The sequence below is a fragment of the Thamnophis sirtalis genome, unplaced genomic scaffold, assembly GCF_051295495.1.
Source record: "Thamnophis sirtalis isolate CommonGarterSnake01/CBP01778 unplaced genomic scaffold, rThaSir2_p1.2 scaffold_9, whole genome shotgun sequence".
Classification (NCBI taxonomy): Eukaryota; Metazoa; Chordata; class Lepidosauria; order Squamata; family Natricidae; genus Thamnophis; species Thamnophis sirtalis.
The window spans coordinates 47312401-47339787 of record NW_028261389.1 but is presented as its reverse complement, the minus strand read 5'-3'; the positions used below and the strand labels follow the sequence as shown (position 1 = coordinate 47339787).

The 27387-nt window shown below is 39.5% G+C and overlaps 1 protein-coding gene across 8 annotated transcripts in view; it reads right to left on the bottom strand.

The window, feature by feature from the left end:
• The window catches only part of GRIP1 (glutamate receptor interacting protein 1), a 395387-nt gene that overhangs the window by 259375 nt on the left and 108625 nt on the right, over positions 1 to 27387 (bottom strand). For 2 of the 8 annotated variants that reach the window (XM_087723470.1, XM_087723471.1), the window contains exon 1: positions 25658 to 26230. The exons of 1 other annotated variant lie outside the window; for it this stretch is intronic. In XM_087723470.1, coding sequence (XP_087579596.1) covers positions 25658 to 25790 — 133 coding nt within the window. In that variant the 5' untranslated portion in view covers positions 25791 to 26230. Of the gene's footprint in view, positions 1 to 25657; positions 26231 to 27387 lie in introns of those variants that run through there. 5 more of the 8 variants (XM_087723472.1, XM_087723473.1, XM_087723477.1 and 2 more) reach the window with 3 other exon arrangements.

Here is a 27387-nt window from a genome sequence, read left to right as displayed (position 1 = left end):
TTATTTCTGCCAAATTTTTTCCCTTTTCTTTTTCCGTGTTTTGAGATAGGTTTCCAGTTCATTAATCTCTCCTTTCAACATTCCTGTCATTTCCAATCATGCTCGATTTGCTTTCAATATCAACAATGTTCCTATTACTTTGTTAATATTTTTCTTCAATTTTTTGAACTCTATCCACAAATTTCATCATTTCATAAATATTCTCAACTCTTCCCTCTATTTTTTCTGTTTTTTGTTCTATGTTCTCCATCCTCTTTTCAATGCTTTTTGTACTTATTTGTACAAAAATGTTATGTTTGAATTTCAAACATAATCATTTGCAATGTTAATTCTTTTTCTTCTTCATGTTGCGCCATTCTTCCAGGTTATAAACACTGCCACTAAAACAAAGGTTTTTTTGATAATTTTCAAACAAGTTCACTATAATCAAGTCAAGGTTTTCTCTTCACTCCAACCAGCTATTGATAGTACTCCAGAAGAGCACCTGTATAAACAATCCGTACTCTTCCCACTATCTTTTTCAATAAACAAAATCAGGAGCCTTGAAGTATTAGATATGAGTCAGATGTTCAAAGGAAATAAAAAATACAATGTTTCCAAGTATCCAGTCTCTAGATGGCAGTGTTGCTTCTTTTTCCTCTGCCTCTACCCTTCTCTTTAAATTCCGAACTTAAGAGAAAAAAGTGCTTAAAAGCAAACAATCCAGCCAAGTGTTGTAAAAAGAAAAGAAAGATCATAATCCACAAATATGAAAAAAAGAGGAAAATGGAAGAAGAGGGGAAAAAGAAACCAGTCCAAAGAGGCATTTGTAAGAGTTCCATCCATATAAAAAACAAAATTAAAAAAAGATAACATACTAAATTTAACTCAGGCTTAATTCGCCACTTGCTCTCTTCTGTCTTCAATTTTAATTTTACTCCAAGTTTTTTGGGGTATTCTCTTCTCTAATAATAAAATTTATCTCACCATTTCGACAGACTCTCTCTCCTGCTTTTCTTCTGTTCAGGGGCTGTCCCAACCTCCTGCAGCTTCAATGGCTGCTTCTCTTTCACCGGAAAAAAGAGCTTCTCCTGGATCAATCACGGGCTTTGCAATGTCCCTGAGATTAGCAGGACGTGTCCTTCTCTATCACCGTCTCTATGGGATGGTTTAGGTTCAAAAGGACCGCCCAGCAGCAGAGATATCTTGAGTATAATCGATCCATTTTTTCCAGTCTTGTTTATATCTCTCATTTGAGTAGTCCTTAAGATATGCAGATATTTTAGCCATTTTGGCTAAATTTGTGACTTTCAATGTCCATTCTTGAATAGTAGGCAAATCTTCCTTCTTCCTGTATTGCGCCACCAACAATCTAGCTGCAGTTATCAAGTGCAAAACCAAATTAATCTCTACAGCTGTACAATCAGTAATTATTCCTAACAAAAATAACTGAGGGGTAAACTTTATCCTTTTTTTAAGAACATTTTGCATAATCCACCATATTTTTATCCAAAATGCCTTAACCTTTTTGCAAATCCACCATATATGAAAATATGTAGCATCGAGAAAATCACATCTCCAGCATTTGGGTTGTACGTTAGGATACACAGAAGCCAACTTTTAAGGATCTAAATGCTATCTATAAAACAACTTGTAAAAGTTTTCTCTCAAGGTTTGGGCTTGTGTAAATTTTACATTTCTTACCCAAATCCTTTCCCATGTATCCAGCATTATTGGTTCTTCAATATTTTGAGCCCACTTTATCATACAGTCTTTAACTAATTCTGTTTTGGAGTATATCTGCATTAATACATTATATAGTCTCTTTATATGCATTAAGCTTTGATCTCTTATTTCTTTAAGTAAATTATCCTTGACTTGCATAAAACCAATTTTTTGATCTGTTTTCCACCTGGCCTGTAGCTGTCCATACTGGAACCATGTTTGGATTATCTTTTCCTCTTTTAATTCATCCAAGGATTTTAGTTGTAATACACCCCTTTCTAGGGTAAGAAGCTGTCTGTAAGTAATTATATCCTGTTTTTGTACTATGTTCATATTTTCTATTGCATGTCTAGGAATTGCCCACATGGGTATCTTATCATTTAATTTGTATTGATATTTTTTCCAGACCCGCAGTAGAGCATTCCTTAAAATATGACTTTTAAAATTCTTGTCCACTTTTTTGTTATATAGCAGGTAAGCATGCCAACCATATACCAGATCATACCCCTTGAGATTAAGTATTCTATCATCTGTTAAATTAATCCAATCACTAATTACAGATAAAGCTACTGCGTCATAGTATAGTTTTAAATTGGGTAATTTCAAGCCTCCCCTCTCACGCACATCTTGCATTATTTTTAGTTTTACTCTCGGCTTCTTCCCTGCCCATACAAATTTATTAATACCCTTCTGCCATTCTAACAGGTTCACATCTTTTTTAAGTATTGGTAGCATTTGGAAAAGAAATAAAAATTTAGGTAAAATATTCATTTTCACTGCTGCTATTCTTCCCAGCAAAGATAACTGTAACTTCTCCCATTTTTTCATCCCTGTCTGTATACTATGCCAAAGTGGTTCATAATTATACTTATATAACTTCCCGTTTGAGGTTGAAATATGAACTCCTCAATATTTGACCTTTTTAACTATTTCACATCCTATCATTCCTTCTAGTTCTTCCTTTTGTTTAGTATTCATATTTGTAGCTAATATTTTTCCCTAGATTTATTTTAAATCCTGACACTTCACCATATTGATTAATCATATTCCTTAAGATCTTACTAGATTCCTGCGGTTGGGTTAATATTATAACCAAATCATCCACAAAAGCATGTACTCTATATTCTTGCTGCCTAATCTTAATTCCCTGTAAGCCCCCCAAGCCCAGTATTTTATTCAACAATATTTACAAAGTTATGATAAACAATAATGGGGACAAGGGACAACCCTGTCTTGTACTTTTTTCAATTTGAAAAGAATCTGTTAAACTTCCATTAACTATAATTTGGGCTGTTTGCTGTTGATATATTGCTTTGATTCATTCTCCTATTCATTCTCCTATTTGCATTTTTTGCAGTGTTTTCAACAGGAATTGCCAGTTAACTCGATTATATGCTTTCTCAGCGTCCAGAAATATGAGCGCAGCAGGAATTTGGTTATTCTTTCCTAAATATTGTAGTGCATTAACAATTAATCTTACATTACTTCTCATTTGTCTCCCTTGAATAAAACCTGTTTGATCATTATGAATCAATTGTTGAATAACCAACATTAACCTATTTCCAATATTTTAATAAATATTTTATAATCTACATTAAGTAGTGATATAGGTCTGTAATTTTTTGGTTGAGTAATATCTTGGTCTTCTTTGGGTATCAGGGATATAAAAGATCTCTTCCAAGATGGGGGTACCTTACCTTTTTTTTTTTAAAGTAATCTTTATTAGTTATACATTTTTTTAAGAGTAAAACATACAAATACAAATACAAATTTTAAACATACAACACCCCCCCCCCCGCGGTGACAGTCATTCACAGTCCAACTTTTTTTTCCTTCCTCATTGTTAGGTCTCTAAGCCACATCTTCTCATTACAAAATTCAGGGATCTATTACAATACCCATGTTCACTTTTAGTTCCCATTGTTAACAACTGCTATTTAACTTTCCCCGTTTTAAGTCCCTGCTGTTCTCCTTGTCGCCCACATATACCATAGGTTCCAGCTAAGATAATGTTCTGTTTCTCCTTTGTCCCTCAGCCAACGCGTCATTCTGTCCATTTCTGCACATTCATAGATCTTTTTAATTATAGCATCTTCCGACGGTATGGTAGTGGATTTCCAAAATTGTGCATAAGTTATTCTTGTGGCCACAATTATATGTAGGCTCAAATGCCATATTGAATTGCTCATGTTTTCTGGTTTAATGCTTAGTAGAAGGTTCTTACCTTACCTTCTGTTTGAATCTTGCTAAATAATTCCTTAAGAGGTTCTACCATTTCAAATTGTAGATTTTTATAGTAAGCCGCTGTCAAGCCATCTGTACCTGGTGCCTTCCCTGCCTTTAACTGTTTGATTACCTGTAGAATTTCCCCTGAGATTATTGGTTGATTCAATCTTTGCCTCTGCTCTTCTTTAACTATGGGTATTTTTTCTTTATCCAAGTATTTCTCTATATCTAGACCTTTAATTTTGTCACCCTTGTACAACACTATAAAGAATTCACAGAAGGCCTTTTGAATCTCATCCTGTTGATACACTTCTTTCCCTCTGTAGTGCAATTTGGCTATGTTACAAGGTTTTTGTTTTTTCCTAATCTGATATGCTAACCATCTACCAGATTTATTTGCATTGCAGAAAGTATTATGTTTTGCATATAACAGACTAGTGGCTACCTGGTCTGAGATCAGCATATTAAATTGGTCTTTTAATAAGGTAATTGCTTCTTTAATCTTTATATCTCCTGGTTTTAAAGTTAACTCTTGCTCTTTCTTCCTAATTTCATCTTCCAGTTCTGTTCGCTTTCCCCCCTGTTTACGTCTATGTAATCTATTTAGATTTATCAAAGCTCCTCTCATATACTCTTTACTTGCATCCCATACAATTTCCATAGATGGATGTATTAAAAACAAAGTATTCTGTTAACAATTTTTTACATTCATTAATATATTTCTCATATCTAAATAAATTTTCATTCAATCTCCAAGACCTCCTTGCTTGCATCACCCCTCCCAACTCCATCCAAACTGGGTTATGATCTGATAAAACTCTGGCACATATCTTTGTCTTCTTCACCCTAGAAAGCAAATCATTGGTAGTTAGTATGAAATCAATTCTGGAAAAGGATTGATGTCTATCAGAAAAGAAGGTAAAATCATATTCTTCTGCATTTCTTTCTCGCCAAATATCTCTCAGTTCAAAATCATCCATCATATCAAAAAAGGACTTAGGTAGTTTTGCTCGCATTTGAGTATTTGGCCTTCTTATCTTTCTTAGTGTCCATAACACCATTCCAGTCACCCAATAGTATGCAGGACCTATAATCCCACTGTACTAATTTGGCATGAAGCTTTCTATAAAATCCATCTTGTTTAGGTATTTAGGTATTTAGGTATTTATTGGGATTTATATGCCGCCCTTTTCCCTGAGGGGACTCAGGGCGGCTTACAACCACAAGGAAGGGGAGGTGCAAGGTCAAAACAAAACAATATGTGAACAACAGAAAAGTAATAAAAACCCAACTTTCATTCAACAATCAAACACTCGGGCGGGTAATTAGGAGCCTATCCCCAGGCCTGCTGGGAGAGCCAGATCTTGAGGGCTGCGCGGAAGGTCTGGATAGTGGTGAGGGTGCGGATCTCCATGGGGAGCTCGTTCCACAGGGTCGGGGCAGCAACAGAAAAGGCTCTCCTCCGCGTGGTCGCCAGTCGGTATTGACTGGCGGATGGGATTCGGAGGAGGCCCAGTCTGTGCGATCTAATTGGTCGATTTAGGGAGGTAATCGGCAGAAGGCGGTCTCTCAAGTACCCAGATCCACTACCATGGAGTGCTTTAAAGGTGGTCATCAGTATCCTGAAGCGCACCCGGAGACCAACAGGTAGCCAGTGCAGCTCGCGGAGGACAGGTGTAACGTGGGCGAACCGTGGTGCGCCCACTATCACTCGCGCGGCTGCATTTTGGACTAACTGTAGTCGCCGGATGCACTTCAGGGGCAACCCCATGTAGAGCCCATTGCAGTATTCCAGTCTAGAGATCACAAGGGCTCGAGTGACTGCTGTGAGAGCCCCCCGATCTAAGTAGGGTCGCAACTGGCGGACCAGGCGAACCTGGGCAAATGCCCCCCTGGTCACAGCCGACAGCTGGTGATCAAAAGTCAGCTGTGGATCCAGGAGGACTCCTAAGTTGCGGACCCCATCTGAGGGGTATAGAATTTGACCCCCCAGTCTAAGCGTTGGTGTATTAGCCAAATTATTGGGGGGGAAACACAACAGCCACTCGGTCTTATCCGGGTTGAGTACCAGTTTGTTAGCACTCATCCAGTTCCTAACGGCCTCCAGACCCTGGTTCATCACGTCCACCGCTTCATTGAGTTGGCACGGGGTGGACAGATACAATTGTGTATCATCCGCATATTGGTGGTATTTTATCCCGTGCCTCCGAATGATCTCGCCCAGCGGTTTCATGTATATGTTAAATAGTAGGGGTGATAGGACCGAACCCTGGGGTACCCCACATGTTAGGGGCCTCAGGGACGATCTCTGCCCCCCAACTAACACCGACTGCGACCTGTCCGAGAGGTAGGAGAACCACCGCAAAACAGTGCCTCCCACTCCCACCTCCCGCAGTCGTCGCAGAAGGATACCATGGTCGATGGTATCGAAAGCCGCTGAGAGGTCCAGGAGAACCAGGATGGACGCATAGCCTCCATCTCTGGCCCTCCAGAGATCATCGGTCAATGCGACCAAAGCGGTTTCTGTGCTGTAACCAGGCCTGAAGCCGGACTGGAAGGGGTCAAGATAACTAGCTTCCTCCAAGGCCCGTTGAAGCTGAAAGGCCACCACCTTCTCAACAACCTTCCCGATAAAGGGAAGGTTGGAGACAGGACGAAAGTTGTTTAAAATGGCTGGATCTAACGATGGCTTCTTCAGGAGGGGTCTCACCACCGCCGTTTTAAGTACGGCGGGGAAGTGCCCCTCCCGAAGGGAGGCGGTGACAACCGCCTGGATCCAGCCATGTGTCACCTCCCTGCTGTTAGCCACCAGCCAGGAGGGACACAGGTCCAGAATACAAGTGGAGGCACTTACAGCTCGAATGGCCTTGTCCACATCCCCTGAGGCAACTTCCTGGAACTCAACCCAGAGCTGATGTAACAGATGATCCTCCTGCGTCTCAGCTGGATCTACTGCGGTGGAGTCCAGGTCCGATCGAAGCCGAGCTACTTTGTCCGCCAAGGATTGAGCATAATCCTCAGCCCTACCCTGCAAGGGGTTTCCCGCCTCCCTCCTATTAAGGAGGGAGCGGGTTATCCTGAACAGGGCGGCTGGGCGTGACTCGGCGGACGCGACCAAGGAAGAAATATATGATCTTTTCGCAGCTCTTAATGCTCGGACATAGTCCTTGGTGCAGGTAGTTAAGAGTGCTCGGCTTGTTGTTGATTGGGAGCATATATTCCCAGTAGCAATGTCCTTTTCCCTTCTAATACCAAATCTATTGCGATATATCTTCCTTGGGGATCTGCTTCGATTAATTCAGATGTCATATCCTTCCTTAAGTAGATAACTGTTGTGACTCAGCAGCAGTCTTCTGTGAGTCTTTTCAGAATGCAAGATTAATGATGCAGCTGGGGCTCATTAATGGGGTTTTGGAGATAAAAGGACGGGGTGTCGACGCTGTGAAGGGCGGAAGGAAACATGGTGGCCACCGGATACCTAAGGAGTTCCGATTCAAGGGGGCTATGCCTCCAGAGGTTTGGGATTCATGAAAAAGGCACCAAGGGAAATGGGTGCGGGTCATCTTGGGGACACGTCATTCCGACCGCATCCCAACCATCGGAACCCGGGGAAAGGGCCCTGCGGTGGGGGATAGTGTTGTGACTCGGCAGCAGTCTTCTGTGAGTCTTTTCGGAATGCAAGATTAACGATGCAGCTGGAGCTCGTTAGCGGGGTTTTAGAGATAAAAGGACAGATGCTGCCACGCCCTGGTTGCAGGAGTCAACGTTCCTTGATCCTTGATCGTGGTTTCTTTGATATACACTTGGAAAAGTGATTTGACTTCTGTAACCCTGATTCGTAGAGACACTTGGAGAAGTGCATTGCCATAAGAGAGATTTGTTTTATATTCTGTTATCTCGTTAGAGACTGTATTTATGTTATTTTTGGGCTCGAAGCCAGTCTGAGCCGAGAACTGATAAAGAAAGTTCCTTTTAAGTTTGTTTGTCTGCCGTCTGTTAACGAGCCATGAAGGGGGGACAGAACAGATAACTACCATTTTTCTTCTCTGAAGCAGAAGCTATAAAATGTTGTCCAAGTCTTGTATTAATCAAATATTTTTGATCAGTTGACCTAATGTGAGTTTCTTGCAAACAAATTATATCATTCTTGAACTGTTTAAGATAGTGATTTATTTTCTTTATTTTCTGTGGAGAGTTTAATCCATTGACGTTCCATGTTAGGAACTTAGTTGTAATCTTTGGCTCCCTGAAGCTTTTTTAGAGCCATTTGAACATCCTGGAATTTAACCTTTGGTCTGGCTCCTCCCACTGCTTCTAAGCTGGTACCTGTAGCATCTTGACCAGTAACAGGTATGATTGACCAGTAACAGTTGTGATTGTTGCTTTTTTAATTGTTGGTCCATCATCTGGTGATCACACGGGTTTGTCTTTGTTCCTTGGCTCCTTGTACTTCTGAGAGAGAAAGATGATCCATCCTTGTTGATAGTTGTGTAGTTTGCTGTCTATCTTGTCCTTCTTGTTCTCTTTCTCTAGGTCCAGGTAGGGCGGGGTGTCCAGCCTTCAAGATATAATTCGCAATTCGCATAATTATAATCATGCAATTATGGTAAAAGTCTCGGGCCTTCCTTACTGAATTAAGATGGTATCTTTGCCCCTGATAAATGAGTGCTAGCCCAACTTGTGCATCCCATCCACTGCTTGGGCTATCAAGTCCGCAGCCTCGTCCTCCTATTTTAACCGGGCCACGGTCAAGTGGCTTAAGCAGCTCCAGGAGCGCATTTCCATCCAGGATGAGCGGCTCCACCAGGAGCTCTTCAGGATCATGGTGGCCTGTCAGTTTTCTGCTGATGCGACCCTGAACACGGTCAAGTTTGCGTCCAGTGCTTTGGCCACTTCTGTCATGTCTCGCAGGCTCTTATGGCTGCGTCACTGGCAGATGGACAACAAGGCCAAGTGGAACCTAGCAGCCGCTCCATTCAAAGGGCCTAATTTTTTTGGGGAGGCCCTCGATCCCATTCTAGTCGAGAATAAAGACAAGAAGGTTCTTCCATCTAACGCTAAGAAGCCCGAGTCTAAGTCTCATCCTTATCGTAGGCAACAGTATAGAGCCACTGATTATGACTATAACCAGTGTTTTTCTTCTTTCCGATCTGACAGACCGTTTCCCAGATAATCTTTTCAGGACAGAAACCATTTCCAGCACCAGTCCAGGCGGCCCTTTCGTGGAGGAGGAGGCCGTCCCTACCGCTGAGGGAAGTGACTCGAACCTGACGCCTTTCCCTCTATGAGGATCAATGGGACGAGATCACGTCGGACACTTGGATCCAAATCACGGTTCGTCACGGTCTCAGGTTAGAATTTCTCTCCACCCCTCCGAATCTCTTCAGGTCGTTCCCTCCGTCCTGGAGCCTGGAGCGCCGCCGCCTGATGGATCAGGCCATCGCACACCTTCTCGACATTCAGATGGTAGTTCCTCTAGAGGAACGGGGCCTGTTCATGGTTCCGAAGAGCTCGAGGGGCTGGAGAGCAATTCTGGACCTCAAGCGCCTGAACCATTTTCTACTGTACAGGTGTTTTAAAATGTCCTCCCTCAAGTCTATCCTTCAGGGTGTCCGGAGGGGGGACTTCTTGGCTTCGGTAGACCTCACAGAGGCCTATCTTCACATCCCAATTCTGGCTGGTCATCGCAGGTTTCTAAGGTTCTCTCACGGAAACCGCCACTACCAATACAGGGCTCTTCCCTTTGGGCTGGCTTCGGCTCCCCGGACCTTCACGAAGGTTCTGGTGGCCCTGGCGGCTCATCTGCGCTCCATCCCGGTACGTCTCCAATGTTATTTAGATGATGTTTTGGTTCAGGCGGGGTCTCTTCCTCAGGCCATCTTGGACCTTCGACTCATCATTCGGAGCCTTCAGAGCCTGGGGTTTTCGGTGAACTTCCCCAAGAGCCACCTTTCCCCTTCCATGAGCATTCTCCACATGGGGATGGTCATAGACTCCGTGTTGGGGGTGGTGCGTCTGTCCCAGGAGCGTCAGAGCAGCCTACGTCAACTGGCGGGAAGCGTTCACCAAAGTCAGTTAGTTTCAATCCTCACTCTATTGCAGTTATTGAGCAAGATGGTATCTTGCATCGGGATTGTCCCGTGGGACAGACTTCACCTTCGGCCCCTCCAGTGGGTGCTCATCCCCTTTCAGAGGGGACAGTTGAGCAATTCTCTTCGGACTCTCCGCCTCCTGGTGGGGGTCTGGGTCTCACTGGGGTGATGGCTTTCCCTGGCCACTCAGCGGGGCTGCTGCTTCTGGGAGCTGGACAGGGTGACCGTCACCACAGATGCGAGTCTGTTCGGGTGGGGGCCCCTGGTGGGTTCCCGCATGGCTCAGGGCAGGTGGACGGCCTCGGATCTCCACCACAACATAAATTGGTTGGAGTTGAAGGTGGCCCGCCTAGCTCTACAACACTTTTGGACCTCGGTGGAGGGGCGTCACGTGCTCCTCCTGACAGACAATGTGGCCACCAATGCCCACATCAATTGTCAAGGGGGGACCCACTCTCTGGCTCTCTGGCTGGAGACTCTGAGGCTGGGTGCCTGGGCAGAGAGGCACCTGTTGTCCTTGGTGTCGGAGCACATCTCCGGGCTCTCCAACGTCCAGGCGGATTGACTGAGTCGGGCAACTCTGGACAATGGTGAATGGCAACTCCATCCGTCATTGTTTCAGAGGATCTGTTAGAGGTTTGGCACTCCGCTGGTGGATCTGTTTGCTTCATCCGCAAACTCATAACTTTCCTGGTTTTTCACCCGTTTCCAGTCCAGGTCTGCGGAGGGCACAGACGCCCTCAGGAGCAGGTGGCCCGGGGGCCTTCTGTATGCATTTCCTCCCATCCCCCTCATTCTGGGGACCATCAGGAAGGTGGTGGCGGAGAGAGCCCTGGTCATTGTGGTGGCTCCTTATTGACCCAGGAGGCCCTGGTTCGCAGATCTAGTCCAGCTGTCGGTGGCTCCTCCATGGAGGATTCCGCAGGAGGAGGTGGTCTTGCAGCAGGGAGCCCTGCTTCACCCGGAGCCTCAGTGGCTCCATCTGACCGCCTGGCTCTTGAACGGCGGTTGCTGAGGAGGGCTAACCTGTCCTCCGGGGTCATTTGTACCATCGAGGCATCTAGGCGTCCGTCGACGACCCGCATCTACAATTCCATCTGGTCGGTCTTTGTCCAGTGGTGTTCTCCTCTTGGCATTTCTCCCAACAGGGCCACAATTCCCAACATCTTGGACTTCCTGCAAAAGGGCCTTGACGACGGGCTTTTACAAAATACGTTGCGCCGCCAGGTGGCAGCTTTTTCTTTGTTTCTGGGGGGTGGGGGGTCTTCTTCTCTCTCCCATGTTCCCCTGATCAAGCGTTTTCTGAAGGGGGAGGCTAATCTTAGGCCTCCCCCCGGTCACAGGTTCCCCATGTGGGATCTTCCCCTGGTTCTCAGGGCTTTGATGGGGCCCCATTCGAACCTCTCCGGTATGTTCATCTGCAGTTCTTGTCTCTAAAGGTGGCTTTCCTGGTGGGGGTTACCTCCGCCCATCATATTTCAGAATTGGGCGCTCTGTCTTCCAGGGACGACCTTTGTCATTTTCACCAGGACAAGGTGGTGCTTCGCCTTGATCCTACCTTCATCCCGAAGTGAACACTTATTTTCATAGGGCTCAGGAGATTGTCCTGCTGACTTTTGCCCGGGCCCGTCCAATGATAGGGAGGCTCTGGCATCGGTTGGACGTACGCCATGCTCTGAGGATCTACCTCTGGCGGACCCAGGCAGTCCGTAGGTCAGAGGCCTTGTTTGTTTCGTTCCAGCTGGGAACGCTAGGTTCTAGGGTGTCCTCGGCCACCATTGGCCGTTGGCTATGTCAGGCCATTGCAGAGGCCTATGGAGCGGTTGGTCATCCGGCTCCGTCGAGCATCACAGCCCGTTCTACTAGGAGTGCCGCGACCACGGCGGCACGGGCCACAAGGGCCCCGTTTGAAGACATTTGTTGTGCGGCCACTTGGGCTTCTCCGATGCCTTTCATCTGACATTATCGTCGGGATGCTTTCACGTCAGCGGACGCGTCTTTTGGTCAGACAGTCTTGCAGAGGGTGGCGGCTGATGCTCCCCTTGGGCCGTAGTGGTTTCTTGTTCTCCCTCCATGGGACTAAAACCTGGGTATGTCCCACACGTGACTACTCCCTCCCTTCCTCAAAAAAGAATGTTGGTCTTACCTGAACGTGTCTTTTAAGAGGAAGAGAGGGAGTGGTCATGACCCGCCCTGGGGTTTTCCTTCGGGGCCAAGGGGAGGGCCCAGGTGGTTCCCGGGGGAGTTGGTTGTTGTTGGTTTTTTTGTTGTTTCAGTTCTACCGTTCGTCTTCGAGAAAACTGGGCCAGGATTGGAAGGCACCAGTATTTTAAGAGTTTGCTCTCAGTCTTTGGACCAATCAGGCTTTGAGAATACCCACACGTGACCACTCCCTCAGTTCCTCTTAAAAGACACGTTCAGGTAAGACCAACGTTTGTTTATATATATATATATTCCATTTGGAAGCCTGCCCTTATTGATAAACAAGTCCCTAACATGATGAATGACACCAGGCCCACACTCACAAGAGCCACACAGGATATCACCACCAAACATCCACAAAGAAAGCAGACAAAAGCCCACACTGATGAGGAGGCACAACCAAGGACCAGAAGCCAGACTGCAAATGCATAATTAGCCTCTTTAAACCCCTCCTATCCTTACATGAAACACAAACCCCCAACCAATCAGAACAGACCTCCACCCATTCAGGACACACCTCCACCCAATCAGGACACAATCAGTTCAAACCTCCACTGGCAGTTAAAAGGAAGAAACAGCCGAGATCTCACATTGCTCCTGGAAGCACCAAGCCTGAAGATGAGGAATGAGACTTCGTCGAAACGTCGGCAAGACATCTCCAATTTTACGCGGGAGAAAACCCGAATAACTATATATAATTATATATATAACTAACTATAACTAACTATATATAACTATAACTATAACTATAACTAATTATAACTATAACTATAACTATAACTATAACTATAACTATAACTATAACTATAACTATAACTATAACTAACTATAACTATAACTATAACTAAACTATATATATATATAACTATATATATAACTATATATATATAACTATATAACTATATATAACTATATATAACTATAACTATAACTATATATATAACTATATATATAACTATATAATATATATATATATATATATATATATATAGATAGATAGATAGATAGATAGATAGATAGATAGATAGATAGATAGTTATATATAGTTATATATATATAGTTATATATATATATATATATATATATATATATATATATATATATATATATATATATATATAGTTATATATATAGTTATATATATATATATATATTTGTTATATTTATATATATATAGTTAAAACCCAATATAAAAAATATTGGGTTTCTGTCTGGATGGTCTCTTGTGACGAGCCGAAGACAGAGAGTGGAAGTGTGACCTTCCTCCCATATTTGGGCATACCAGGGGTTGTGACTATATATATATAGTCCTATATATATCCAGACAGAAACCCAATATTTAAATAGCTTGAAATAGATCTATACTAGTCTCCCTTTATTTATTTATCAGCACAAATATAACAAATGTAACAAAAAGGCAACAGTAAAAAAAAATATTGGGTTTCTGTCTGGATGGTCTCTTGTGACGAGCCGAAGGCAGAGAATGGAAGTGTGACCTTCCTCCCATATTTGGGCATACCAGGGGTTGTGACTTTAAATATATACCTTTCACCCTGGCCTGGCTGATAAGGAGTCGAGCTCTGTAGCTCAATGGTTAACACATCTGCCTAAGAGGCAATAGAGCACAGGTTCGATTCCCAGCATGGGTATGGCTAGCTGATGAGAGCTAAATAGCTTGAAATAGATCTATACTAGTCTCCCTTTATTTATTTATCAGCACAAATATAACATATATATATATATATATATATATATATATATATATATATATATATATATATATATATATATATATATATATATATATATATATATATATATATATATATATATATATATATATATATATATATATATATGTAGGTCTCTAGTTGTTCGGGTTTTCTCCCGCGTAGAATTGGAGATGTCTTGGCGACGTTTCGACGAAGTCACATTCGTCATCTTCAGGCTGCTGCTGACTACTTCAGGTTTGGTGTTTCCAGGAGTAGTTCTCCTGGAAACACCAAACCTGAAGTAGTCAGCAGCAGCCTGAAGATGACGAATGTGACTTCGTCGAAACGTCGCCAAGACATCTCCAATTCTACGCGGGAGAAAACCCGAACAACTAGAGACCTACATACTAACACCCGCGAAAACCTCAGAAAACATATATATATATATATATATATATATATATATATATATATATATATATATATATATATATATATATATATATATATATATATATATATATATATATATATATATATATATATCAGCACAAATACAACACACACACACACACACACACACATATATAATTTGTCTCACTGCTCAATCTCACTTACAGAATTGTAACAGGGTATGATAATGAAATGCATTCCTTTCCTTACTCTCCATGATCAAAAGGGCTTGGGCAGCAGTTTCTTGGTACAACTGCTCAATGTATAAGGTGACCAGATGTCCCGATTTCAGCGGGACAGTCACGATTTCTAACCATTTGTCCCATGTCTCAGGGCATTTTAAAAAAGTCCCGATTTTCTGGCTTCATGTTGAAAGCCCAGTGGATTTGCTTAAGAAATCCTAACTGGGGCAAACAAAAGACACCCTGTCTAATCCCTCTCTATGTCTCAGTAGTTTCATTGAAGATATTAAAACGTTAAAGCAAGAAAACGGACCCCCTCGCACCCCCTTTTAACTCATTTTATAAGAAAAGATGACTCAGTACCATAGAGCTGCAGGAAATACTTGGATAGAGAAGTAAGGACTGTTTCTTCCTGGATTTCCCAGAGGGGAGGGGCACGGAGGTTAGAGGTTGGCTCGTGTGGAAAAAATGGTGGCAAAGTTTCTTTGAAAAATATTTCCTTGGGACTAATAATTTCACCATTTTAATTTACTCAGTTCTTTGCATTAACATCTACATCATTCTGGATTAACTTGGAATGCATGCCTGCTGGTAAGTGAGCCGGGTTTTTTCTTTTATTTTTTTAATGTATTTTAAAATAATATTTTATTTATTGTGCATAGGATTTTTTAAAATAGTTTTATTCTGTGTGGATTCTTTTTTTAAATTGTCTTAGACTATTTAAAAAAAGATTCTATCCAAAATAAATTGAAGTGAAACCATTTTTTAAAATTCTATGAATTTTTAAAATTCTATGAACTTTGAAATGTATTGTGCATAGAATTTTTTAAAATAGTTTTACTTCAATTTATTCTGTGTAGATTCTTTTTTTAAATTGTCTTAAACTATTTTAAAAAAGATTCTATCCAAAATACAAAATACCAGCTGCAGTTATTCACTTAAGAACTGTGGCAAGAAAGGTGATATAGTGACCAAAGTTACAAAGGCATTGAAAAAAGTGACTGTTGACCATTTTTCACACTTAGCGACCATTTTCACACTTAGCGACCGTTTCAGCATCCTCATGGTCACGCGATCAAAATTTTGATGTTTGGCAACAGTTACAATTTATATTTGTAAATCATAGTTATGTTGAAATTAAAAAAATATTACAATACTATTTTTGCGTTATATGAAAATTTTTGTTGCTCCGTATAAAATTTTTAATCAAGCCCCCCCCCCCCCCCCCAGTCAAAGGTGTCCCTCTTTACCAATCTGAAAATCTGGTCACTTTATCTTTTTTTTTTTTTTTTTTTTTAAGAGAACTTTTTTATTTTTCTTTAAAAAAAAACACAAATATGTCATCATTTGTCAATCATTAAGACATTGAAGTACAATTTTTTTTTTGTTGTGTATACCCCTCCCTCCCTCCACCCCCCCATCCCCCCTCCTCCTTCCCCCCCCCGACTTCCCAGAACCCGTACACGGTATGGATTTTTAACTAACACAGTCTAAAATCTATTGAGAAAAAAGAAATAAAGAAATTAATGACATTCTAGATTGAACTTAGCTTCTTCTTACTGAACTGACTTTTAACAGTTTAAATCATTTCTGATCTTAAGCATAGGCTAACTGGAATTTCTTAGTCCCGTATTTATTTTGTATATAGTCAATCCATTTTTTCCAGTCTCGTTTATATCTCTCATTTGAATAATCTTTGAGATATGCCGATATTTTAGCCATTTCAGCTAAGTTTGTTACTTTCAATGTCCATTCTTGGATTGTAGGCAAGTCTTCCTTCTTCCAATATTGCGCCACCAACAGTCTTGCTGCAGTTATCAGGTGCAGAATCAAATTGGTCTCTACCACTGTAAAATCAGTACATATACCTAGTAAAAATAACTGAGGAATAAACTTTATCCTTCTTTTAAAAACATTTTGCATGACCCACCATATTTTTATCCAAAATGCCTTAACCTTTTGGCAGGTCCACCATATATGATAATATGTAGCATCGAGAGAACCACACCTCCAACATTTAGGCTGTACATTCGGATACATAGAAGCCAACTTTTTAGGATCTAAATGCCATCTGTAGAACATCTTGTAAAAATTTTCTCTCAGATTTTGAGCTTGTGTAAATTTCACGTTTCTTACCCAAATTCTTTCCCATGTATCCAACATTATTGGTTCCTCAATATTTTGAGCCCATTTTATCATACAATCTTTAACTAATTCTGTTTCCGAATCCATCTGTATTAATACATTATATATCCTCTTTATATGCATTAAGCTTTGATCTCTTATTTGTTTAAACAGATTATCCTCAACTTGAATAAAACCAATTTTTTGATCTATTTTCCACCTAGCCTGTAATTGCCCATACTGGAACCATGTTTGAACTACCTTCTCCTCTTTTAATACCTCTAAAGATTTTAATTGTAATACCCCCCTTTCCGAGGTAAGAAGCTGTCTGTAAGTAAATCTGTCCTGTTTTTGTGCTGTATTCATATTTTCAATTGCATGTCTAGGAATTGCCCACATGGGTATCTTGTCATTTAATTTATATTGGTATTTCTTCCAAACCCGCAATAAAGCATTTCTTAAAATATGACTTTTAAAGTTCTTATCCAATTTTTTGTTGAATAACAGGTAAGCGTGCCAACCAAATACCAGATCGTGTCCCTCAATGTTCAATATTCTATCATTGGTTAAATGAATCCAATCACTAATTACAGATAATGCCACTGCATCATAATATAGTTTTAAATTAGGTAGTTTCAGTCCTCCTCTCTCACGTACATCTTGCATTATTTTCATCTTTACCCTCGGCTTCTTTCCTGCCCACACAAATTTGTTGATACCCTTCTGCCATTCTAAAAGGTTCGCATCTTTTTTAAGTATAGGTAACATTTGGAAAAGAAATAAAAATTTTGGTAAAATGTTCATTTTCACTGCCGCTATCCTGCCCAGCAAAGATAAGTGCAATTTCTCCCATTTTTTCATCTCTGTCTGTATGCTATGCCAAAGTGGTTCATAATTATGCTTATATAACTTCCCATTTGAAATTAAAATGTTAACTCCAAGATATTTGACTTTTTTAACTACCTCACATCCTAGCATCACTCCTAATTCTTCCTTTTGTTTAATATTCATATTTATAGCTAATGTTTTGGTTTTTCCTAAGTTTATTTTAAAGCCAGACACTTGACCATATTGATTAATCGTATTCATTAAAACCATACTGGATTCCTGCGGTTGTTCCAATATTATGACCAAATCATCCGCAAAAGCGCGGACTCTATATTCTTGCTGCCTAATCTTGATCCCTTTTAAACCATCCAAGCCCCGTATTTTATTCAACAATACTTCCAAAGTTATAATAAACAATAATGGGGACAAAGGACAACCCTGTCTTGTACCTTTTCCAATTTGAATAGAGTCTGTTAAACTTCCATTGATTATGATTTGTGCTGTTTGCTGTTGGTATATTGCTTTAATTGACTGTAAAAAATTATCTCCTATCTGCATTTTTTGCAATATCTTCAGCAGAAATTGCCAGTTAACTCGATCAAAGGCCTTCTCAGCATCCAAAAATATAAACGCAGCAGGGATCTGGTTGTTCTTTCCCAAATATTCTAATGCATTAATAATTAATCTGACATTACTTTTCATCTGTCTCCCTTGTATAAAACCTGTTTGGTCCGTATGTATCAATTGTTGAATGACCAACATTAACCTATTTGCTAATATTTTAGTAAAAATTTTATAATCTACATTCAGTAATGAAATGGGTCTATAATTTTTGGGTTGAGTAGTATCTTGATCTTCTTTGGGTATCAAAGATATAAACGCTGTCTTCCAAGATGGAGGGACTTTACCTTCCGTTTGAATCATATTAAATAATTCTCTAAGAGGTTCTACCATTTCTAACTGTAAGTTTTTATAGTAAACCGCTGTCAAGCCATCTGTACCTGGTGCTTTCCCTGGCTTTAATTGCTTAATTACCTGCAGGATTTCCCCCGAGGTTATTGGTTGATTCAATTTTTGCCTGTGTTCTTCTCTAACTGAAGGTATTTTCTCCTTGTCTAAATATTTGTCTATGTCTAAACCATTAATTTTATCCCCTTTATACAGTTCTGTAAAAAATTCCCAGAAAGCCTTTTGAATCTCTTCCTGTTGGAACACCTCCTTCCCTCTGTAAATCAGTTTAGATATATTTCGAGTTTTCCTTTTTTTCCTAATCTGATAAGCTAACCATCTGCCAGGTTTGTTTGCATTACAAAAAGTATTGTGTTTTGCATATAATAAATTAGTAGCTACCTGGTCAGAGATCAACATGTCAAATTGAGATTTTAATATGTTAATAGTTTCCTTAACCTTTGTATCGTCTGGTTTCCTTGTTAACTCCAGCTCTTTTCTCTTAATTTCCTCTTCCAGTTCTGTTCGTTTTAACCCTTGCTTATTTCTATGTGTTTTATTTATATTCATCAAAACTCCTCTCATATACGCTTTGCTTGCATCCCATACAAATTCCATAGATGTACCCTTATTCATATTCAAAACAAAATATTCAGATAGTAATTTTTTACAATCATTAATATAGTTTTCATATCTAAATAAATTTTCATTCAGTCTCCAAAACCTTCTTGCCTGCACTACCCTTCCCAACTCCATCCAAACTGGGTTATGGTCCGAAAGGACTCTAGCTGCAATCTTTGTTTTCTTGACCCTAGAAAGCAAATCATTAGTGGTTAGAATAAAATCAATCCTTGAAAGGGATTGATGCCTGTCCGAGAAGAAAGTGAAGTCATATTCCTCTGCATTTCTTTCTCGCCAGATATCTCTCAATTCAAAATCATCCATAATGTCAAAGAAGGATTTGGGTAACTTTGCTCGCATCTTGGTATTTAGGCGGGAAATCTTCTTATCTCTCTTAGTGTCTATCACTCCATTCCAGTCACCCAATAGTATACAGGAACTATAGTCCCACTGTACTAATTTAGCATGAAGATTTCTATAGAATCTATCTTGCTGTTGATTGGGTGCATAAATTCCCAAAAGTAATGTCTTTTTCCCTTCTAAGATTAAGTCTAAAGCAATATATCTTCCGAAGGGATCTGCTTCTATTAATTCAGCTTTCATATCTTTTCTTAAGTATACAACTATACCATTCTTCTTTTCCATAGCAGAAGCTGCAAAATATTGACCAAGTTTTGAGTTGATCAAATATTTTTGATCAGTTGACTTGATATGAGTTTCTTGCAAACAAATTACATCGTTCTTAAACTGTTTAAGATAATGAAATATTTTCTTCCTCTTCTGTGGAGAGTTCAGTCCGTTGACATTCCATGTTAAAATCTTAGTTGTCATCTTTGGTTGGTTGAAGCATTTTTAGAGCTTCCTGCACGGCCTGTTTAACCTTAGGTTTAGCTCCTCCCACTGCTTCCAGATTTGTTGTTGTAGTTCCTTGATCGATGGCCGATAATTGTTGATACTGTTGCTTCTTAGCTTGTTTCTCCATACGTCTAGTAGTCATGCGGCTAGGTCTTGGTTCCATAGCACCTTGCACTTCTAGAGAAGAGAGATGCTCCATCTTGTCTGGTGGTTGTGTAGTTTGCTGTCTATCCTGTCCTTCTTGTGGTCTTTCTCTAGGTCCAGATGGTGCAGGGTGTCCGGCCTTCAATATATTATAATAAAAATCTCGGGCTTTCCATACAGAGTTGAGGCGGTACCTTTGCTTATCAAATGTAAATATGATGCCAAATGGTGCATCCCATCTATACTGTATCTGACGGTTTCTGAGTTCTTCGACCAAAAAAGCGTAGTCTCTTCTGGCTCTTAACATTTGAGGTGGTATCTCTTTCAAAACAGCCAGGTCTTGACCGCCAATTTGAAGCTTAGTGTTATAAGACGCTTGCAGTACCATATTTCTGAACTCTCTTGTAGTAAAATATATAACGATGTCTCGAGGAAGCTGCTTCTGCTTTGCCAGCCAGGAGTTAACGCGGTAAGCTTTGTCAATTTGCCAGCCTTGGTTGGTCCCTGGTCTTCCCATCAGGCGGTCAAAAGCTTCCGATAGGATCTGTTTCAGGTTCTCCTGTTTCTCCTCACACAGCCCCCTTACTCTTAATGCAAGCTCCATTTGTCGGTACTGTATCATAATAATTTCTTTTTCAGCATTTTCCACTTTTTGTTCCACCACCTCTGTTTTCAATGTCAAGTTAGCATTGGCATCATTAAGAACCTCTAGAGTATCTTCCACTCCAGAAATATGTTCTGTTAATACAGTTACAAGACTCAGCATGTCGTCTCTAATTTTATCAACCTTAGCCTCAAATTTCTCATACAACTCCTGTTTAAGTCCTTTTATTTCACTTTTAATTTCACTTTTAATTTCTTCTTTCATTTCTTTTATTTCCTCTTTTCTCTCCTCTCTATTATCTCTAAATTTATCTTCCATTTTAATTGTCTGTGCATTAAGAGCCTCGCTTAGATTACTCAGAAAAAATTCTTTCGTTAACACATCCCCAGCAGGGGGCGTAGGAAGCGGAGGCTGCAGCTTTGTGCCAGGCACTGAGGATGTGCCCCTGGAAGTAGAGGGTGAAGACTTCAAGTTAATATTTGGTTTTGAGGCCATTTCAAAGTTTGTCTGCCTGCAGTTAATAAAACTCTATCGCCTAAATATGCAGCTTTAAGTAAAGAGGCTTTTATTTTGAAGTTTAAGGCTTGGCAAAACTTTCAGTGAGTAAACATTGTAACAAGACCGTTCAACAGATTCATCACCATTTAACTTCCAAATAAGCAAAGTTAATGAAGGAGTAAAATTCTTCTATTGTGAAACCAAAACATTTGATAAGCTATCTCTTTTGTTTTGAATTCTTTTGAAGTCTTGTGAGAATTAGCAAAAAGTGTTCGTTATTACCGGAGAAACCAGCCTGCTCGGCGCCATTTTAAAAGCCTCTGAGTAAATAATTTTTCGGAGGAGAAAAAGAGAAGAAGCTAAAATGTTGATAAGCAATTATTGTCCTCGCAGTAAACGGATTCAGCTCGTGATAAGATTAAATCAAACAAAACTTAGAGCAGAGTGGGAGAGACCTACTTTGTCCTGCACAAGGCAGTTAGAAGTTCCCAGCACGGACAGCCGTTCTGCCTTGGGCTAGCCCCCCTTTCCTTGCAAGCACAAAAGCTGCAAAAATCGAAGAGCATTTGCCAGCAAAACAGTTTCTTCTTTCCCTCTTGCCTGAAGGATAAGAAAACCTGATAAGACGTCAGATGGAAGATCCTCTAAACAGGTACGTAGCCAGGAATTCGGAGGCAGCTGATTTTTTGCTGCCTTCACCAGTAGGCTCCTCCCAGGAAGTCAAAATCTGGTCACTTTATCAATGTAGCAACAAAATATGTTCATTGTTTTAAAAGCTCTTTATATTACAAATAAAGGAATGCAATACGTTTCAAATTTGACCAATTACAGGTTATTTTGGAAATGTTGGGACATAAAACTTTCAGTAAGGTTGGAAGATTCCATTTAAACTTGAAAAACGTCCAATTTGGAACACTGTTTGAAATTCTTCAACAAATTTCTCGCTTTTTGTTTAACACAGTCTTACCTAAGTTAATTCCATGTGTTCTAAATGTATTTCAAACCTCTATTTTTATTTTAGAGTCGTTATGAAGGGCTTTGAAAAATTTCATATGCTATGATGTGTCTATGCACCCAAGGTTCAAAACAGTACAAGCAATGGTATTCTCAGTGACAATCTTTGGAAACAAAAGCAGAACTTTAGTGTTGGAGACAATTCTTTGACAGTATCTTATTAGCCAATAAAACAAACACATGTATTTCCGAACAGATCACACCAGAGTTCTAAGCACAAAGAGAAAAAAGTAAATGAGTCCCTGCAAATTTTATTCAGCTAGTCGTTGCTGACTATAGGGGGCAATGCTCTTCTCCATTTAGTCAGTAGTCTCCAAAGACACTTCCGTGGTCATGTGGTCAGCATGACGTCACGGAGCACTGTTAACATCCCATTGAAGTAGTACCTATTTATCTACTCACATTTGCATGCTTTAGAAATACTAGGTTGGCAGGAGCTGGGGCTAGGACAGGAGCTCACCCCATTATGTGGCGCTCAGGTCTCGAACCTGGGCTGCTGGCTTTCCAGCTGACAAGCCTAGAATCTTAACCGCTGAGCTATGGCATAAATGACAAGCTGAAATTATCTTTCTCTGAATACATTATGCAAAGGCCTGGCTTTCTGAAAAAGGCTCTAAAGCTGGGAATGATAAAGGAAGAAGATGATGATGACCAGCAGCAAGGTAGATGGACTTAATTACATGGAAATGGGTGCACTGTTGGAAGGCCTGAAGGACCAGGTTAAGGACAGACTGTCACAGAGAAAATCTATATGATCACAAGGAGTCTATACCAACTTGGTGGTATATAATTAATCATTTTAAGGTGATTATTAATTTTACAATTATATTTAAGATTTTGAAGATGCTAAGACCTGAGAGATGAGCAGCAATACTACATTTGCATAGCAAAGTTTTGAACGTAACTATTAACACTTATTGTGAATAGTACTTAAGGCCATCAGCTATGTTGCTTTATTTTATATTTTTCTCAAAAAATATATAATTAACTATTTCTAACTTGACTGCTTTCTCATTTCACGCACACGTAAACATGCATGATATATTTTTTCACTGCTGCTAAATAAAGACCCAATATAATAGAATGCTTGGGTAGCCTTGAGGAAAAGGAAGGAGAGATGCTGCTTTGAAAACAATCAGGCAAGAGAGGCAGGAGCTCAGAATTGCTGAATAGTCACAGAAAGAAACTGAGAAAGAATTCACACTAATGGATCAAGAAGTAAAAAGTCATGGGTGGGGAGGTTGTACTTTCAGACTTGCAAGATTTTGCTAATGTAACCTTACAATAAAGTAGAATTAATTCACCTATTCCTATTTCCTGCCTGATTTACTTGAGAGGGTTGACATCCACAGACACTTGTAGATACTTGCAGAAGCAGTGGGAATAAGTCAGATTAATTGGTAGATTTCCAGTAGGACAGAAGACACAAAGAGTCACACTTTAAAATGAATAGAAAGGTAATGGGTATTCTGCTGTCGTGTTTTTTCGAAAAATTTCTTTTCTTCTATAAATCAGAGTCAGGCTTCTTCCCCACAACATAAAATAATAACAGTTGTACCATAGAAAGAAATTACTTTAATTTACTGTAACTACTGTACAAGTAAGCAAAGTATGAGAGATAACATCTCTATACAGTAGTAACTATGTATTCCAGTACTCAACAGAGTACCAGAAATCATATGATAAAAAATTCAAATCTTTTGACAATTATTTCAATATCTATGAAATATAAATATTACTTTTAAAATCACTTATGACTAACCATATATTTATAATTGAACCCTACTAAAATCAGTTTTATTTGTTAAACAGTCTTTCCCAACTTTAAAACAAAAAATTATTTGCAATCTGTAAATGTTATAAACCAAATTAAAACAGCTACATAACGGATGGTAGTATGATAAATTACTAATAGAAAAAGCATTTTTTATTTACTTGATTTCTTTTGAAAGGCAAATTGGTTGGTAACATAAATCTACGCTGGAATGACTATATTGATAACATGGAAGATTACATGGAGAAGAATCTGTCTGTTCATTCTAAATGGAGAGACTCTTGCAAAATAAAGTTATTCAAAAAAACAGCTGCTTTGATAGAATTAAGCCATCTATTTGTTTCTTTTGATTTTATTTTCCAAGATAAAGGGAAACTAGTTTAAATAGTTGTAGACTCTAAAATTGTACAATAACAGAAGTTGTACAAATTACTATTTTAATCACTTTCAGATTCTGTACTCTGCATAGTATATTTATGTTGATTAGTTGATAAGTATACTATACTATTAATCCTGTCATGAATTCATTGCTTTACATGTAGAAGTAATAGACTAAACAAATACAATGCAACCAACACTTTTTTAAAAAAAGAAATGACAATTCTATATCAAAAACTCTGCTGTTGATAAATATAGCATTGCCACATGATTCCAGCAATGTACTTTTCCAAAACTGCAAAACTTCTGTTTCTTCCTCCTCTCGGAAAAGGAGATAAACTGCAACACACAGCAAAGTAGACTATAAGCCATCTTTTATATTTATGAATAAAAAAGCATAGACTGATATACACATTTTTTAAAGAAATGTGTTATGCTCATGAATAAACAGAACAGAAACTATTGATTGCAAAGATGATCCTTCCTACACATCTGTTAGTTTATGGCTGCTCATATTGTCAATGTCCTTTACCTTAAGCATGGCACAGTAAATTCAGACAAGCCTATGTGTGATTCCCTTGCCCATTGTTCCTGTAGGAATTCGTGGGCATTTTAAATCTACTGGAATAGGTACAAGACAACACACGAGATGAGGGAATATGCAGGCACAAAGAATATTATGAACACTATATGTTCTAGCTTCAAATATTGATGTTGAATTGCTCCTAATTTTTATAAAATGCAGTGGCAGGCACATGGCTGCAGAATAAATTAACACAATAGTTCTTTCATTTTCTAACAATGCTATGAATGAACACCTGAAAAAATAAACCAGCTTTACTTTCTATTGAAAAAAAATAAGGAAATGTTAAAAAATGTTAAAAGACTGGCTTATGTTCAGTTTTATTTCTAACTTCAACCTTAATCTTGTAAGCAAGCTCATTTTCAGAGTGTTTTAAAATGATATTTCCTTACAATACTGTACATGGACAGAGCCCTGAAGCAAACACACAGGCACACACGTGCACTGTTATAAATTGTCTGCAGTGTGAGTTTAAAGCACTAGAGTGATTTAATAAAAGTCTTGCACAATAGAAATCAATTAAATGTACTTGAAATATTAATCCTTTCTTCAGAGCTTTCCTTTCGTTCACACAATATAGTAGCCTTATACAAAAAGCCACCACCTTCAACATGTCTAAAAAGAAAAACAGGCTGCAATCCCCTTTTTTGAGCTTAAAACAATAGTAACCCCCTTTGTCATAGTAACAGAAGAAAAACATTTGTACAGTCCTTACTTGGAAAATGCTCTGAGGCATAATAATATACATCCTCATAGCCCTCGTGATAATCTTCCTCCGGACGGTACTTTTTGCCTTTTCTTCTTCTCGATCTCCTTATCTGCTTGACCAACCCCAAGAAACGGTCCATCTCATTCACCAGCCCACAGGCTCCGGTCTGTGTATCTTTTGTTGCTATTGCCCAGAGCTACACTTCACAAACAGCTGGTGGCAAAAGAATTAATAGCCAGGAGAGAGAATTGGCCCCTTTGACCAGCCAGCTTGCCACCACTCAAAAATCAGCTTCAGCTCTGGCAATAAAAGGACACTGCTTTACCTTCATCTGACTCTGCATTAAAATAATCAAAGGTACTATATCTACATCTTAAAGCAAATACTTAAAAAGAAGAAATGGTAAGCTAAAAAGGTAGGATCTTTATGGCAAGAACACTTTAATAAATGAAATAAAGTTAACAATGGATCTGACAGCAAGAGGAATCCTAGCCATAGAATTTCACTATTCTCTGTCTTCATCATTTGAAGTGGGGCCAGAGGGGAGGAGATAAACGCTACTCAATGGACTGAACCACATCTGAAAACACAAGAGGTTTTCTCCAACCTAATAATTACTCCTTGTTATTTATAGCCACACAACCTCTAATCACTTAAGATTACATTTATTTTTATTCACTTTCTTCTTTTGCTTGCTTAGTTTACAGAATAAACAATGCACAGCTCATTCCTGCTACAAACAATGCAATCTGAACAAATAACAAATGGTTTAACCCATATACACAGATCACTCAATGGCAAGCGTGCACTGAATGTGTTAATTGGAGCAGCAAGAAGAAAGCTTGGCAGACGTTTTTAAATGAAAAAAATTACACACTGGGCACTGATACACCTCAATGATTATGTGAACGAATATTACAATATAGAGATCTGTATTCTTATGAATTCAAGGAGGCTTAAAGAAATTATCAAACTAGAAATAAACATGCCTCGTTGATTTAAGTTACTTACTGAAAAATATTTTCCCTAATTTCAAAACTTTAAAAAAGCATGTGCTATGAAGTTATTCCTTGAAACCTCTTTCAAAGCCTGAAAAATTTTCAATACTTTCCGTTTCCATGAACCTCATTTCACAAGCACTCTTGAAGTTAAAGATGGAATTTCTAACAAAATCAGACCAACTTTTATCGAAATAGCCTTGTTTTAAAACATACCTAATTGTCATAAATGATTTTAAAATCCTCACCAACACCTACAGTACTATTATTAAATTGTTTGCAATATACTAATTTGGACAGAAAAAAGGAAGCATTTCACAGAATATATATTAAATTATGAAAGCTGCTAATAAAATAGGTGCTGCTTGTCAACATATGGGAAGATTTAAAACTTGTTCATGGAGTTTAAGTAGCTAGTAAATACAATGACTGGCGAAGGCTACAGGTAGTCCTTGAGTTACGAATATAACAGAGCCTGCCCATTCTATTCATAACCCGAGAATTCGTAAGAGTGAATCTCATACAATGAACGTGATCACTCCCTCCTTTTGCCCATGCATTTGCTAATCGAATGTGCGACTCGTTAAGTGAACATGAAGTATCTTGGGGTGGGAAAGGCCGTCGGGGCTTAGTAATGGAACAGACCACACAAAGCCTCCCTCAACCCATAGATACCTCATTTTCTCTCCCTTGGGTTGCCCACAATTGCTTCCTCTCCCATCCTTCGTAGGAGCGAAC